Below are 16215 nucleotides of genomic sequence, written 5' to 3'. Positions count from 1 at the left end.
AGCTAATTTTAACAAAGCTGATAATTTTGAATGGCTGGCAAATGATGTCATAACTACCCAAATGGCCCGTGGCAGAAAAAGGCTCCCCATGTCTGCTGCAGTGAGCTGTGAAAGTGAGAAGTGTGAGTTCTTCTGGTGTATTCTTTTTCAGGATTGTTTTACCTTTCTGGGTCCCTTATGATTTTCCTTATGAATTTTAATTTAGAAACAGTCTGACTGCTTCCAGAAAGGACTCAGCTTGAGATTCTGAAATGGACTGTGTGGAATCAGATTAATTTGGGGGAGAATTACCATCCTCATGATGTTAAGCCTTTCGACCTGGGAACATGGGATGTTTTTCCATTGACTTCAATTGTAAATTTCTACTCACCACGTTCTGCGGTTTTCAAGGTATACATTTTGTTCTTCTTTCGTTAAATTTATTCTTAAGTTATGGGGAACAGAATTGTTCTCCAAATTTCATTTTCAGATTGCTCATTAGTAGTATTTAGGAATAAAGTGGATTTTCAAACATCTGGTGTCCTGAGATTTTGTTGAACTTGCTTATTTTTGAAGAGTCGCTGTGATGTTGGCAAGGAGGAGCTGACACCACCAGCACTTCCCTGAAGCCTCCCCTGGGCTGTAGCCCCACCTGCGGCATCCAAACCCTCCACCCCGTCCACGTGGCAAAAAACAATGCAACTTCTGCAGTGTTTGCTGCTAGAACTGGCACTGGCTAAAAGCATCCGATACAGCTACTGGCTGCATCCCTGTGCTAACCTTCTGCTCATTATGCTAAAATGACCATGGCTGACACTCCCACTCCCATCAGGCACCTGACGCCATGACGCTTCGGCGATTTCTAGAAAAGGCTATACCCTAATCCTGCCCCAGACACACTCTGTATGCCTCTAGGTCAAATAAAGGGATGGACCCTGACCTGGTGCGGTGCAGCTGTCCTGTGAGCACGCCCACACTCCTTCCTGTTACACCCACTTTGATTGTAAATCACTCTTTAAATCTTGCTTCCTTGCTGCCTTTCATCTAAGTTACATCCTTGAATTCCTTCTGGCAATGCAGACAACAGCCCGGCCCCAGCCATCCTCACAGCAAGGCAGAACTCCACGTCATCACCAGGGGAGTGCGGACACCTCACCATCTGCCACGCACCTCGGTGCAGGACTCTCCTTGTCACCGAACGGGAGAGTCTACAAATGACAGCCGCAGGCCTCAGGCTGCAGGAGCACAATGCCCGTCAGTCACTCCCACCTGTGATCAATGCAGTTCTGCACTGCCTGATTCTACTGTGCTTCTGCGGGACTGTCACGTTCACATCTATTTCCCTGCATTCCTTCTCTACACAATTTAATAAACACAGGATGACTGGTAACACTTGCAGGGAAGAATCCCGATTTGCAAAACAGATCAGCTCAGGGTGCTTGTTTTCAAGACCAAGGTTTTTTAGCTTTGTGCAAAACCGAGCACTGCATCTCTTCACACAGTGAAATATGCATTTGGAAGGTGCCTAAACCCAAACTCTTTGTTTCAGGAATGTTCACGCGAATTCGTGTGTATTCAGGCACACCTGCAAATTTACATGACGTGATGCATCATCTTTATTTATCACTTAAGCCTTTGCTACCCCACAATGCCTAGAAGGAAGGTTTTATGTTAATCTGCAAACCAGAATGACAAGGCTCAAGGCAAAACCCCCTGTAAACTGCAGCCAACCCTTCCACCTGTGCAGGAAAAGTAACTGAAGTGGTGCTTAATTAAATCACACTGGCTACGCACCGACTTAGCGCTTGAGCTGTGCCATGGAGATACTGCACAGGCCTTATGGTTAGAAAGTACATAGGGTGCGGCTACCACCCTCGAGAAGCTCACGTCCTAGCTGGGAAAAAGCCACACAGATAAGTAACTGAGACTCCGTGTGCCAGCAGGGGTGGGTGCTGGGACCACCTGGGAATGGGCGAGCCTCTGCGTGCACGTGTGTTACTCATTCTAACCGGAGGCCTGCCCTCTTCATCACGCGAGGAGACACAGCCCCCATTCCTGGTGCTCCCAGTCATGCTGACCCTTCTTCCAGAAGTCTCCTTCTCCCATTCCCATGGACAGGTTCTATGGACAGATACCCCTCCGGGGGCCAGGCAGAGAGCAAAGGGGGTGGTGCTTCTCTGCCCAGCCAATCGCTATTAACAAACTGTCACTCAAGGTTGCCTCATGTTATTTTTACAGAGCACTTCGGGGTCAGACTTTTTGGGTGAAAATTTTTCTTAAATACCCGCAACAAACTCCATGAAAGGAGACAGTGGGAGCCTCAACAAACACACTGGGACAGCTGGCCTGCGGGCGGCCAGTGTGCGGCCCCTGTTCTGTGTACGCCGTGGCCTGTAAGCCTCACAACACCCCTGGAATACGTGTACTGTGGGGAAACTGAGGTGCCGAAGGTCACCCTGACAGGAAGTGAGGAGACGAGATCTCTGCGCACAGGGCTCTCGCGTCAGTCTGCTCAGGCGCCTGTGACCTTCAAGGGGTTCCTTGCATCTCCAGCGGCCTGCAGTCACACAGCAGCCTTCCCTGGGGCTTCTCTAGGGAACTGAACTTGCTTCTTGCTTTCTTTCCACTTTCAAGCAAAACAAACAAACAAACAAACAAAAAAACAAAGCCCAAACCAGTCTACGCAGAACAACCTTTATCCTGCAGGTCAGGGAATAAGACAGGCCCCAGTGGATCATCCCACCTCTGCGGCAGGCACTGGAGAATCCCTTACCAGCTGTGTTCTCCAAGGCACCGCTCGGTTCCGGGAGCTTTTTCCTCCTCACCATGGGACCCAGCCCTCCCTCCTCACCTTCTCCCCACGTCAAGGCTAGCACCCCGCCCCCCGCGAGCCCGTCATTTAGTCAATCACATATCCTCGCGGCACTGAAGGGGGTGTGAACAACCAGGGATGAAGTTCTACTCCAGGATGGCTGCCCTACCTCCCAGAGGCTTCCTTCCGTGTGCCCACCCCTGTGGCCTTGTACTACTGAGGCCCCACCATCTCCCCTACAAGACTGCTTAGCCCCAGGGAAGCTAGACAGGGTGGCCGGGAAACCAAGGGGCAGAGTTCCCATAGACCGGCACTCGCACTCTCTCAACAAATGGGGCTGCCGGCCCTGGCGAGGACACTGGTCTAAGTGTTGGGGATGCTGTGGGTTGGCCCTGGCTCAGTGCACATCCTACTGAGGACGTTGCTGGAACCAGTCTCCACCCACAAGGCCAAGCCCATGGGTCCAAAGCAGTTTTTTCTTGTATACCTTTTCCTTCTCCTTGGAGTCAGTGCCTTTGCTTTTTCATGTTTGCTTGGTTTCCTGCGTGCCATCCACTAATTCATGCTGACTCTGACAGACGAGTAGCTCACCCTAGACACACACACAGAGCCAGGCACCTGTCACTCAGGGCTTTGCTCTCCCCAGGGCCATCTCGCTAGCCACTCGCTGGCCTGGCTTCCTGCCCCTGCTTCTAGAAGCCCACAGTTCCTCATCTCTTGGTGTCACCCATCGTTGCACGGTGTACATCCGCCAGGAGCCTCTAACAGGAGGCCCTGAGTACAGACATGCCTGAACTTGTCCTGGTTCCTGACCGATGGCAAGGCTCAACACCTCGAACTTCCAACTCCCCCAGCTTCGGATACCCCAGGGCCCTCGGAGGTCTCCTCTCTGGAGGCTTCTTACTCTAGGTTTTCTGAAGTTGCAGGGCGTGAATTTCTTTGTGTTCATTAGGACAGGCACTGACAGGCCTCGGGATCTGGAAACGTAGTTCTTTCAGAGCCGAGAAAACGCCTTGCGTCGTTTCTCATAACCTCCTCTTCAGTCCTAGGTGTGCTCCCTCCTCCCCACCCCCAATTATGTAGGTGGAGGGCCTCTAAGCTCAGTCTCTTCAACTTGCTTCTCCCATGTTCTATCTCTTCTGAGTTTTTGTTCTCTCTGGGAGATTTGACTTTATCTGATGGTTTTCTTCAGTAAATCTATCATTGCGATTAATCTGATTCTTTTATTTCCAAGTGTTCTTTCTTATTTTCTGCTCATAGCCCCTTGCTCTACTTTCATGGATGCTATACCTTCTCTTTTCTGAGGATCTTTTTCTTATTTGTAAATTTTCTTCTGCTCCCCACTTTGTTTCTACTTCCTGTTTGTTATTTTCTTTCTTTTTAGATTTATTTAATTAGAGGCAGATTGACAGAGAGGGATGAAGAGAGACAGAGCTCTTCCATCTGCTGGTTCACTCCCCAAATGGCCACAATAGCCAGAGATGGACCAGGCTGAAGTCAGGAGCCAGGAACTCCATGCAGGTCTCCTGTGGGGTGGCAGGGGCCCAAGCACTTGGGCCATCTCCCTCTGCCTTCCCAGGTGCATTAGCAGTGAGTTGGATTAGACGTAGAACAGCCCGGACTGGAACCAGCACCCATATGGAATACCGGCATGGCAGGCAGTAGCTTAACCTGCTATGCCCCAACACAGGCTCCCGCCACTCTTTTAATGTTAGTTTTCCTCAAATATTTGGTGAAGCATTAAGATGCTGCCTAGGGGTGGGCATTTTGTCAGGTGGTTAAGATGCCCATGGGGCCTGTGCTGTGGCGCAGTGGGTTAAAGCCCTGGTCTGAAGTGTCAGCATCCCATATGGGCACCAGTTCTAGTCCCGGCTGCTCCTCTTCCGATCCAGCTCTCTGCTATGGCCTGGGAAAGCAGTAGAAGACGGCCCAAGTCCTTGGGCCCCTGCACCTGCATGGGAGACCTGGAAGAAGCTCCTGGCTTCAGATCGGTGCAGCTCTGGCCGTTGTGGCCATCTGGGTAGTAAACCAGCAGATGGAAGACCTCTCTCTCTTTCTCTACCTCTCTCTGTAACTTTTCCAAATAAATAAAAATAAAACTTTAAAATAAAAAAAGAAGATGCCCATATCCCACAGTAGAGTACCTGTTCCACCGCTCGCTGAGCCTGGCTTCCTGGGACTGCCCCTCACAGTGGAGTTCAACATCCGACTCTGACTCCAGTTTGCTGCTAATGCAGACCCTGGGAGGCAGCGGGATAGCTCAGTTAACTGAGCTCCTCCCACCCACACTGGGGACCTGGACTGCATTCCTGCCTCCTGGCCCCAGTGGTTGGGGCATTTAGGGAGTGAACTAGTGGCTGGGAGATACCTTTCTCTATTTCTTTCTCTTTCTGCCTCTCAAATAAGTAAAACTATATACATATATACATAAACTAAAACACTGCCGAGGTCCTGTGTTGTGGAGTGGGGGGAGCAGGAGGAGACAGGCTGTCATCGAGTGGGCACCAGTGTGGGCTGAGCCAGCACAGGTGGCTGTTTTGCTGGGAGACCCCCAGATTTCAGTATTGGGAGGACTCTTCTCTCAGAACAGCCAGCCTCCAGCCTTGGCCTAGGGGGCTGCAGTCTGCCTGTCAGTGTCCCAGGAATCCACGTTCCCTCTTAGGAAGCTACCAGAGGATGTCACCATCAAACGACAGGAGAGACCAAGAGGCAGCGCCACTGGGAAAGGAGACTGAGGGAACTCTCACCAACAGAGACTGTCACTGTCCCCATTCTCTGCACCGCAGTGGCCCCGGCCTGGTCCTATGTCTGCCTTGGGATACTGCCAGACTTCTGTCTTTGTGGGAAAGGCTGAGCACTATAGGGAAGGGGGGCCAGGGGGACGTCTTCTCCCACAGATTGCCAACCAGTCTTCTCCCCGCCAGGCCCATCCACCCTTGCGCCTTCCAAGGTGCCTGCAACCTGCAGCTGTTCCATTTATTTCCGGTTCTGAGCCATCCATCCATACTGCCACCCTTCACAGGCGCCCAGCTCCCCCAGCTGCTCAGTCAGTCACCATCAGTCCACCTGTGTCTGATGCCAAAATCCTGTCACCAGCCCTCCCCCCGCCACTTCCTGTCCCATCTTCTCTTGCCAGTCCCTTCTCTTCATGACCGGGGTGTCTGGGTAGAGGGCAAATGAATGCATTTATTCCTCCTCTTTTACTGAAAGCTCTGACTCCCAGCTTTTAAAATGGTTCTGGCTCATCCAGACTGACAGTGATCAAGAAGGGACCCCAGGAGGTTTTAGGGCGTCCCGTCTTTCATCTCGTTGCTTTAGAAGCTTCAGATCCTATCTCTGCCATACAGAGCGCTTGACCTCTCCTAAGTTACTCGGCATTTTCACTTGAATTTTCTGACATGTGAAAAAGTGACAACAGCACCGACCTTACAGGGCCAGGCGACAAGGCCACGTGGCACAAAGAGAGGTTCTTGGAGAAGGCTGGCTGAAGAACAGAGAGGCTTAGTGGAGGCTGCACCCAGAGTAGCTGCAATGCTGCTTTCAATGACCTCTGGAGACTTGACCTAAATAGCAAAGAGTGGATCCGACCTTTGGCGTCAGATTCTGCTAATGCACACCCTGGGAGGCGGTGGTGATAAGCCAAATACTTGGATTCCTGCACCCACGTGGGAGACTGCATTGATTTCATGGTTACTAGCTTCCACCTGGCCCAGCCCTGGCTGTTGCAGGCATTTGGAAAGTGGACCAGCAGATGAAGAGATTTTTGTCTCTGCCTTTCAAATATGTAAAAATAAAATAGCATGTTTTTAAGTCCCCCCCCCAAAAAAAAGGAGCAAAGGACACCACGAACTTGGCATGTTGGGGGGTACAAGCCTGCCCCGCTTCCATTCGGCAAACATTCCCCACACGCTTCTTACAGGGAAGGACTTGAGCCAGGCACGGAGGGGTAAAGAGTTGCATAAATAAGTGAATCATCCTACTGCAGGGCAGAGGGTACCCGGAGAGAAAGGCTGGGCTGGGAAGACGGACAGGAGCCATAGGCCAGCCCAGCCCAGCCCACCCGGGACCCGAGCCGAGCCTTGGATCTTTACCTTTCTTGGTCTTACAGGGCCCACATTCAGGGTGAATCTCTTGCAAGGGAAGAGACACGACCTTGGCGAGTCCGGCATTCAGCATGTATTGGTACAGGCGCTTAAACGTCCTTTCACACAGCCCCTGCCAAGACAAAAGCGACTGTCAGGCGCAAGCGAGGAATCCGAAACCACTGGGGAGCTGCGGACGTGAGCCAGTGCAGGACCTGAGCTACTGGGCTCTCGAGTGGAGAAACGCTGGAGGCACTGCCCAGCAAACACAGCCAAGGAATGCTCTCAAGGAATAAAACGAGGCCCAGAGCCCTGGTTTCCAAACACCACCTTCTGAGGCCAAGACGTGGACAGGTGTCTGCCTAACGAGATCCCCAAGGGGACCACAGGGTGGGAATGAGGCAGGTGGCCACAGAGATGGAAGCAGACTTTCCACATGGGCCCTTGCACAGTGTGTGGATCTTTTTAACCATGTAAGAATATTAATCATACATCTCCTACAGGTAGGGGAACAAATAGGAGAAAATATATCTTAAAATGCCTTTTGGGATGTTTTTAAGAAAGTCGTTCAGCTATGACGTTACAACAAACGATGAGGGTACATCCAGGGTACTGCTCCTACTTCTGCCCAGGAGGAGAGGACCACAATGATCACATTCACTGTCTCACCGCAAGGGCCGTCAAAGGCACGCCTTTCCCTCTACGTGTTTATGTATTGATTCGAAAGGCAGAGACAAAGAGGAAGCAAGTCAAAGACAGGGACAGAGGACGGTGCTCCTGTCCACTGATTCACTCCCCAAATGCCTGCAACAGATGGCGGCGGGGCCAGGCCAAAGCCAGGAGCCAGGAACCCCATCCAGATCTCCCATGTGGGCGGTAGAGCCCCAGGTACTGGAGCCATCCCCAGCTTAGGAAGCAGGAATTAATAGCAGCACTGGGACTTGAACCCGGGCACGCCAATATGGGATGCAGACATCCTAACTAGCGTCTCATTTGCTCTGCCAAATGCCCACGGCTACGTGTTTCTGAAAAAAGTAATTCACTTCCCAACATCAGGGTGGAAGATTTCATATCAGGGGGACAAAAAACCAGAAACCAGATTCTGGTTTCCCTTAAGATGTAAGATCTGGCAAGCAGTGCCAGCAGTGCAGCTGCCCGAGCCCCCACTGCCCCCGGAGTTGGCGCGAGCCGAGGACCGGCTGCTTCCGTTCAGCAGGACATGCCGTCCCCAGGGCCGCGGCCTTCATGCTCCCTATCAGAACCGCGGATGGTGAAACCGAAGGTCAGCTGCTGTTTATTCCCATTTCTGGGCTGCTTTTCTGTAGCTGTCATTGAGAGGAAAGGGCATTTCCTAAGGCGACCGCTATCACAGCGTTGTCCTACACTGGGCCCATCTGGCTCCTGTGTCCCACCCTCCTGACCACTGCTGCTATTGGATTGTGTAGCACCTGGAAGAGAAAGGCAAGGTGCCACTGCTCTAAGGTAGACTGGACCGGAGGAGGCACGCAGGACTGAGGGCTGCTCTGTGCCTCTCCTAGGCTTCCTCTTACCCTCCAAGAGAGAGGCAGTGAGCAGACAGACGCCCGGGGTGGCTTCCTCCACACAGGTGGACGCTCAGCAGAACATATGGGCACCCAAAACCACAGATGACTCCCACGGGGCCCATTCAGACCCAGTGGCTTGTAAATGGCGTCCATCGTTAATCTAGCCGGGCCCCCAGCATCACAGAAAGACCCTATGGAAACTTATCCATCAATCCCCCAGCCCTCAACATATGGCACGAGGCCTGGACCACCCTAAGTGAGCAAGGATGATGTAATCCTGCCTTCCAGGGGCTGTCATCAAGGACTCGTACCATCTGCCCAGCAAAGAGAGGGAGCAGCAGCAGGAGCCTCCTCACTCTTCAAGAGATAGCACCCAAGTTCATGGCCCCAGCCTCATCCCAGACTGACTCTTCACCAAACCCCTCTCAGCCTTCTCTGACTCCTGCTGCTGACAGCCATGGCCAGCAGAATGTCCCAGAAGATCTGCACACTCAATAAATCTTAAAATCAAAATTGTCAGGCCAGTGCTGTGGCGTAGCGGGTAAAGCCTCTGCCTGCAGTGCTGGCATCCCATATGGGCGCCGATTCGAGTCCCAGTTGCTCCACTTCTGATCCAGCTCTCTGCTGTGGCTGAAGAAAGCCATTGAAGATGGCCCAAGTCCTTGGGACCCTGCACCCATGTGGGAGACCCGGAAGAAGTTCCTGGCTCCTGGCTTGGAATGAATCAGCCTAGATCCGCCCCTTGCGGCCTTTTGGGGATTGAACCAGCAGGTGGAAGACCTCTCTCTCTTTCTCTGCCTCTCTGTAATGCTGCCTTTCAAATAAATAAATACATCTTTAAAAAAAAAAATCAAATCTGTCCTGTGCCTCCTTCTCTCCCAACTGCTGTGTGCTTCATTCACGCATCCATCTGACAAACATCCACCAGGCCCCAACACGGCCAGGCACCTTGGCCAGCAGCACCCGCTCTGACCATGGAAGCTACATGGACTTCATCTTCAGGTCCTTCTGCTTCCTGCGCCTCGACATCCTGGCTCAGCCACTCACCGGTTCGTTTCACCCCTAAAATGCTTCTCAAAACAATTCAGGCCTCCCTGGCCACGGCTGCCACCCCCACCCATTTCAATGGCCCTCCCTTGGCCTGTCCATCTTCCCCAAACACTCAGCAGTGCTTTGGCCCAAGGACCAGCATCATAGGTCCCCTTTCTTTTCCAGCCATCCCCCCAGCACCCCAGCATCAGCCACCCCCAGTGACCTCTACAAACGTCCCATGGGCTCCCCAATTCCGGGCCTCTGCGTGAGCTGCTCTCCTCGGCTGAAATGCCAATGCACCTGTCCGCCTGGGCAAGGGCCCCCCTGGAGTGTCACTTGCCCTGTGAAGCTGTCCCCGGCCTCTGTCACTGAGCTCGGAGGCATTCTTCGCCTGCCCCTCCATTAGAACAGCTCTGTGACACAGACCCGTCACCCTGGTTCGCTGTTGCCCTCTTAGGGTGGAGCACGGTTCTGACTCAAAGGAGACACCTGCTACGGTGTTTGTTGAATGGATAAGTGAAAGAATGGCCTGCAGCAGTCAACTCTTGTCTCTCATGCAGCCCACAGTGCTGACCCCAGGGCACAGCAGCCCCAGCTCCCTGCCCCAGCAACTCCAGGGCAGAAGTCTCCAATCTCCGAAGTCAGCCAGGGCCAGTGTGGGGGGTCGGGACTTCCTTCACCTCTGCTAGGGTCTCCTGAGAGAGGCCTTCTCAAGCGGCCTTTTATTTCCTACTTTTGTTAGTCAGCTAGAAAGCACGGTGCACGTGATCACAGATGGCGCTGATGCTCGGCCTCGGGGTCTGAGGGTCACACAAAGGAGGGGGCTGGGGGCGGGGGCTGCCCAGTGCACACCTAGCTCCAGCTCACTGTTGTCAGGACAGGCTGCAGGCTCAGAGCTGCAGATTTTTCAAGGGAAGCTGGAGAAAGGAAAATGGAGGTTTTTTTTCCCCAAATACACACCTAGGTGTGTATATGAAATCTCCATTTTCAAAAAAAAGAAAAAGCTAAGTCAAATTGATTTTTCACAAGCCAGGTGTGACCCACAAGCCTCTGGTTTATAACCTTGGCTTTGAAGAGACTTGGGCGTGCAGTGACCCTGCAGCGAGTTCTGATTTCCGAACGAGGAAATCGGAGACCAGAGCTGCACCAGTGTGGCACAGGAGGACCAGTGGCAACGACAGTCCTTGTGGCTGTGATATGTGACCACAGAGCAGGTCCCCACGAACCTTCACCTCACATGCGACGCTCTGTGCTCCAACCTCCAGGGCTGTCTTGGCGCCCTCCTGTTCCTGACGTGCACTCCTGCAGGGAGCAGCACCCCCCCTCCCTTCTGCTCTTCCTCTCGTGCTCACTCTGTGACTCAGTCACTGCTCCTGGACCAGAGATGAGGCAGGGCCGAGGTGCTCTGCGCCCTGTCCTCTCCTCTTCTGCTCCGTCATCGCAGCCTAAGCCCGCTGGGGACAATCACGGGAGGAAGTATAAACCTGAGGATTTACCACTCTCCGTGTGAACCTTGACAGCTGGGCCAAGAGCAACGGCTGGGAGGGCAGGGAAATCGGGCCCTGGCATGGAGCCTTTTCTCACCCTCCAAAAGGGAAGACAGCCCGATCCTTTGGGGTGCACCGCAGGGCTCGGGGCTGCAATTCCTTGTCTAGGCTGAGGCAGCTCGCCAGGCTGGGCACAGGTCAGGGTCAGCCTGGCACCCCGGGCCCCCCCCCCACGCCCCCCCCCCCAGCTCACCAGTTCCTCCCTCAGCCTGCCCAGTGTCTCGATGCGGTTACTCCGTGCGCTCAGCATCACCGACAGCTTCTCCATGAGGATGTCGTATTTGCTCCTCCTGCGAGAGACACCACACAGTTGACTTCTTCAAACTCACCGTCTGGCCCAGGCTCAAGGTCTCAACCATCATCCAGGTTGGAAGTGGAGCAGCTGGGACAAGAACCAGCACCCATATGGAACGCCAGTGTTCCAAGTGGTGGCTCAACATGCTCTATGCACCACAATGTGAGCCCTGAGCCCTGACATTTTTATAACACTTTGAAGTCTAGGAAGCTTTTCTTACAACATTTCCTTATAAATCACCCGGCAAAGAAAGATGGAGATAATTACATCGAGAAGTGAATCAGCTTTTTCCAAACTTCAGGTCCAAGACGCTAGCCTGAGTCTTCCTTCCCTAAACCCAGTGCTTACTTCACGCCCTCCTGACACTTCGCTCAATCTGGAGCTGCTTTCCATCTGACTTCACAGCGTGCCCGATTCCACCTGTCAGCTCATTTCTATAATGAAGCGGATGTTACAATAAATACTTCCAAGCTCATGGTCACCAAAAGACTCAACTGAAGAGCTCAGGGCTCCTGGCTGCGTGTGCCCTGGGGAGCCCGGAGCAGGGACACAGGTCAGCCACATGAGGGCAGCTTGGCCTGACTCACATCCAAGGGGAAGGCAGAGCACACGGATGAGACCTCAACATTGCACCCACTTCTCAATCGGTGAAAGAATGAATGAAGGGGCAGATATGTACAGCACATGAACTACCATGCGTAGGAGCACTGAGTCATGGCCATCTTACACAGAAGAAACCACAGTCCATAGTGGTCAGCACCTTTGCCCAAGGGAAAGGCAGTAACTGGAGTACAGTGCCTGACTTCATCCGGAGCTTCCTCCCCTTCCCCAGGATTCTCACCCTACGTTCTTTGTAGATTACAGGCCGCCCACCAACTTCAAGTGCAGTAACAGCATCATGTAACTAATGGATGGTGTGACTAATTAGAAACTAGAAACCAATTCACCAAACAGAATTCTCTTCAATGCAGGTTTCCAAAACAGAGACTGAAAGATAAACTAGGAGTCTGGGACATTTTGATGGTGGGTGTGCTTGAAGGCGAGTCAGGACTACCAGACACGTGACCGGAGCACAGGGGCGGCTTTTGTTCCTGGAGGTTTGGAGTCAGGACAGGCTGCACATGAGTATCATGCACTGTCTGGGCCAAGCCCTGGGCAAGGCAGTAGGCACTGTCAACTTGAAAGGGACACTTAATCCTGACTGTTCACTCCCCTTCCTTTTGGAGGCTGGCCCTGGCCACCAGGGTCAAGGGCAGGGACTTCCTCAACCACCCTGTCCGTCTGCCCACCTCCACTCCAGGCACTGGTGGCCAGGCGTGGGCCACTCAAAGGCACCCACTTGTCCTTCACTCCCTGCACTTGGCTTCTGTTCTTCTCACTCAGGAGGGCATGGGGCTGCCAGAATTAGAGTGAGACCTCTGCGGGGTGGTGGAAGCTTTCTTTCTCCCATCGCTGTGCCAGGAAATTAGTCTCCCCAACAGCAAGGATTAACGGGTGAGAGGTAACTTACTCTCAGAGACATCCTGGTCCTCAAAAAGGAGTGTGCCTATTACAACAGCCTGTGCAATAGCACAGCCCACGCTATGATACCCAGCTAGAGTATCCTGCACTGTAAGCACTTGGCAGAACCTTGCCTTCTTATCCCAGTGGGTGGATTATCACGGTTGTGTTGCAAAAACCTCCAATCTGAAATGGACATAATCCAACCACAACTCTGCCACCACAGCAACTCAAGTTTGATGTTTTTTTTTTTTTACACCTTTGGTTCTCACCTTTAATGAGAACTAAAAAAGTTCTCACCAAAATGATAAAAGTTCCCATTGTTGAGCTACAGAGTAGCAGGCATTTTTTTTTTTTTTTTTGTCCTTTTCTAATTTCCAGGCTTTCTAAGTGAGCAGGACTTATTTTCAACAGAAACAGACAACTAAATGTCTTCTTTGGAAAGCCACAGTCATATTCTCATTTGGCCTCTAATGATTTTTGAAAGCATCATGCTCGTGGCTGCAGTACAAGTCGCCGAAGGCTTTGTTCCCTTCTAGCATACCTGTCCACGTGAAAGCGGTTGAGGAGGAGGAGGATCGAGTGCTGCTGGGCTCCAGTGGGCAGCCGGATCACGTGGGACTGCATTGTGATGAGCCCGTTTTTGTTCAGGATTTTCCTGTGATAGTGAAGCTTCCCAGCATCGACCCTGGAGGAGGAGGAGGGGGAAGGGGAGGAGGGTGTGGGTCACGTCGTTTTGGTTTGCTGGTAGTTTTAGCACCACAGTGTAGGGAGTCTCTCCCCCAGACGTACGCACCGACACACACTGACCCAGCCAACCCAAGAGAACAGTCAGAGATTTTTAAAAATCCCCAGGGAAGACAAGGCAGCAGCCCCTGCATTTGGGAGGCAGGTTGTGGTGGTCAGTGAGCCCCACATGCAAATCCTCCCCCTTACTTGAAGGCACTGCTGTGCAGGTCTCGCTGCAGCTCCCCCTGCCACCTGGACCGGCCCAGTCGCTCCAGGATGCAGTAGGAGAAGTCGGGGAGCTTCAGGTCAGGATCCCCCTCCTGGCCTATCAGGGCCCGGTAACGCATGGCCTGGGAGGCAACGATGATCAGCTTCTTCCCCCACCTGCAAGTCAGAAACACCCACGTGAAGAAACAGGTCGAAGCGATTTTATGAAAATGGAAATCTGAAAAAGCAGATTTAGAACTATCGTTTTCTGGGTTCCCAGAAGGCCATCATGTTCCGAAGTGGGTCTGCCGTCCTAGAACCCCACAGTGTGCTGAATGAACAGGGCTGACCTGTTACTTCCTGGCTGATGCCCTGCAGGGCTCGCCAAGGCACTCAGACCAAATCCACACCCTCGCCCCGGCCTGGAAGGCCCCCCCTGCCTCGCTCACTTCATCTTCACCCACAGGGGCCTTCTTGTGCCAGTAAGAAGTGTCAGGGTCACTGTCCTGGCTCTTCCGTCTGCCTAGCTGCTGCCCTGTCCCCGATCCTCAGATGGCTGATTCCTTCCCATCACCCAGGCCTTCCAGAAAACGTCAGCCAGAGCTCCAGTCCCACTCAACCATTCCCAGGCTCTTCACAGCACCTAGCACTCACAAACAGCCGGGGGGGGGGGGGGGGGCGCAACATTCTCGTCCATCCTCCTTAATTCAAACACAGGCACACCCCCAACTTGTTCATAAGGATATCCTGAGTGCCTAGAATGAGCTGGGCACAGGGTGGGTGCTCAGCAAGTGTACTTAAGTGAATGACCATGCCAAGTGCACTGGACTGATAGACCTTCAGAGTCAGCAACACCCAACTGTGCTGTCAGTGACTTCTCTCTGCTGGACAACAGATCTGATGGGTCAAAGATAATGTCCAGAAAGAAGTAAAAAGTTTGCAAGCAAGGTGCTGCAAGACGCCTCATTCCCATGCAGGGGCCCACAGTCCAAGCTGTCCACCGCTCCCACTGATAGCTGAAGCTCTACCTCCAGCAGAGGCTGGCCTGAGTTAGGCTCATGCCTGGGGCAGAGCGACCCTCCCCATGCACACTCTAGGAGCCCAGCCCTGGCCCTGCAGCAGGGAGCTGCACAGGAGGTGCTGTGGAGAGCATGCCCCTCGCTCACCACGTGGTATCATGTTACTGGACCAGAGGCCTCCCTTTCCTGGGTGAAGGAGTCACCACGGGTCCACATGCCACAGCTCATGGGCTGCCAAGCCCTCGCCTCTCCCTTCTTCCCGGCCCTAGCCTGGCCACACCGCCCAGACCTGTCTAGCCTGATGGCTTTCCTTCCCCCTGATTCCACCACCACGCAGACAAAAAGAAAAAGGAAGAAGCTGTGTCAATACACTGTTTGGGCCTATAATGAGTTGTCTGTGTAAGTCAGCGAGGACCGTATGGCCTGTCTTCCAAGTGGATGCTAACACATAGTAAACAGAGTCCACATGACGCTCAGGGTGACAAACTCAGGATCCTTTTTCTCAAAACCCTCACTAAGTTAAATTCTAAGAGGTCACTTGGGAGAAAGTTTGAATGCAGTGGAGTGGCTTTGCTGCTCTTTGTTTTCTTCCCCAGATGGCTTTCCTAGCCCACACCATTGTAATTCCAATGACTCTGGACATCATTGGCAATTATCTGGCTCAGTGACTCCTGCTGGTTCTGGTTTGCTGACTGTGACATCAGATACTGCCCAAGCATTGCGCCAAGTGCCAGAACGCTACGATAAACACAGCCGGTCTCTACCTTCAAGAGGCTGACCTCCTGAGGACTTGCACAGGGATGGCTCTGCGGCCCAGGGCCCAGCTAGGACAAGAGAACAAAAAGGCAACTTCCAAATGTCAGCTGCCTGCCACAACCATGCACACAAACAGAGGGACAGATAGGAGCCCTGACCTCAATCAGCCCAGCTGCAGTGGGGTGAAGCGGGCTGAGAGCTGGCTTAGAGCAGGGTTGGCAACCTCCAAGAGACGCTGGGGCCAAAGACCCGAGCCGAGTGCTCTGACCACACCCCTGACGTGAGGGGTTCCTGACGGGGGTGAACCAGTTACCTGTCAAAGGCTTCCACCATCGTACAACGTGGCTGCAGAGACTTGGTCCTGATGTCGCTGGTGATGTTCTTCCTCTCCTTAAAGTACCGACACGAGCCCTGGATGCCATCCTTGTTCTCTAAGATCATGTGAATGGGGTAGACATCCTCCAGAGGGACCGGGTCCCTCCTGGACTCCAAAATGCCAGTTTCCAAGTCAATCTCCTCGTACCTAAGGGGAAAAGCACAGGCGGCAAACCCAGCTGAGCTTCGGCAATGACGCCTGCGCAGTGAGTGCCTCTGACAGGCTCTAGCCGAGATCAGAGAGAAAGAGCTGAGACTTTGCAGTGTCCCTACCTGCAAGACGCAAACAGCCTTGACAAGCAGGGTCCTGCCTTTTAACAACAGAGAAGAGAGAATGC

The 16215-nt window shown here is 52.9% G+C and overlaps 1 protein-coding gene across 3 annotated transcripts in view; it reads right to left on the bottom strand.

Moving 5' to 3' along the window:
- The window catches only part of LOC133754335 (general transcription factor 3C polypeptide 1-like), a 71068-nt gene that overhangs the window by 49972 nt on the left and 4881 nt on the right, over positions 1-16215 (bottom strand). For all 3 annotated transcript variants that reach the window (XM_062184792.1, XM_062184793.1, XM_062184794.1), the window contains exons 2-6: positions 15816-16025; positions 13728-13904; positions 13336-13479; positions 11190-11286; positions 6883-7006 (exon numbers count right to left, since the gene is read on the bottom strand). In XM_062184792.1, the coding sequence (XP_062040776.1) occupies positions 6883-7006; positions 11190-11286; positions 13336-13479; positions 13728-13904; positions 15816-16025 (752 nt within the window). The remainder of the gene's footprint in view (positions 1-6882; positions 7007-11189; positions 11287-13335; positions 13480-13727; positions 13905-15815; positions 16026-16215) is intronic.

Source organism: Lepus europaeus, assembly GCF_033115175.1.
Source record: "Lepus europaeus isolate LE1 chromosome 21 unlocalized genomic scaffold, mLepTim1.pri SUPER_21_unloc_3, whole genome shotgun sequence".
Lineage (NCBI taxonomy): Eukaryota > Metazoa > Chordata > Mammalia > Lagomorpha > Leporidae > Lepus > Lepus europaeus.
This window is presented reverse-complemented; position numbering and strand designations above follow the sequence as displayed.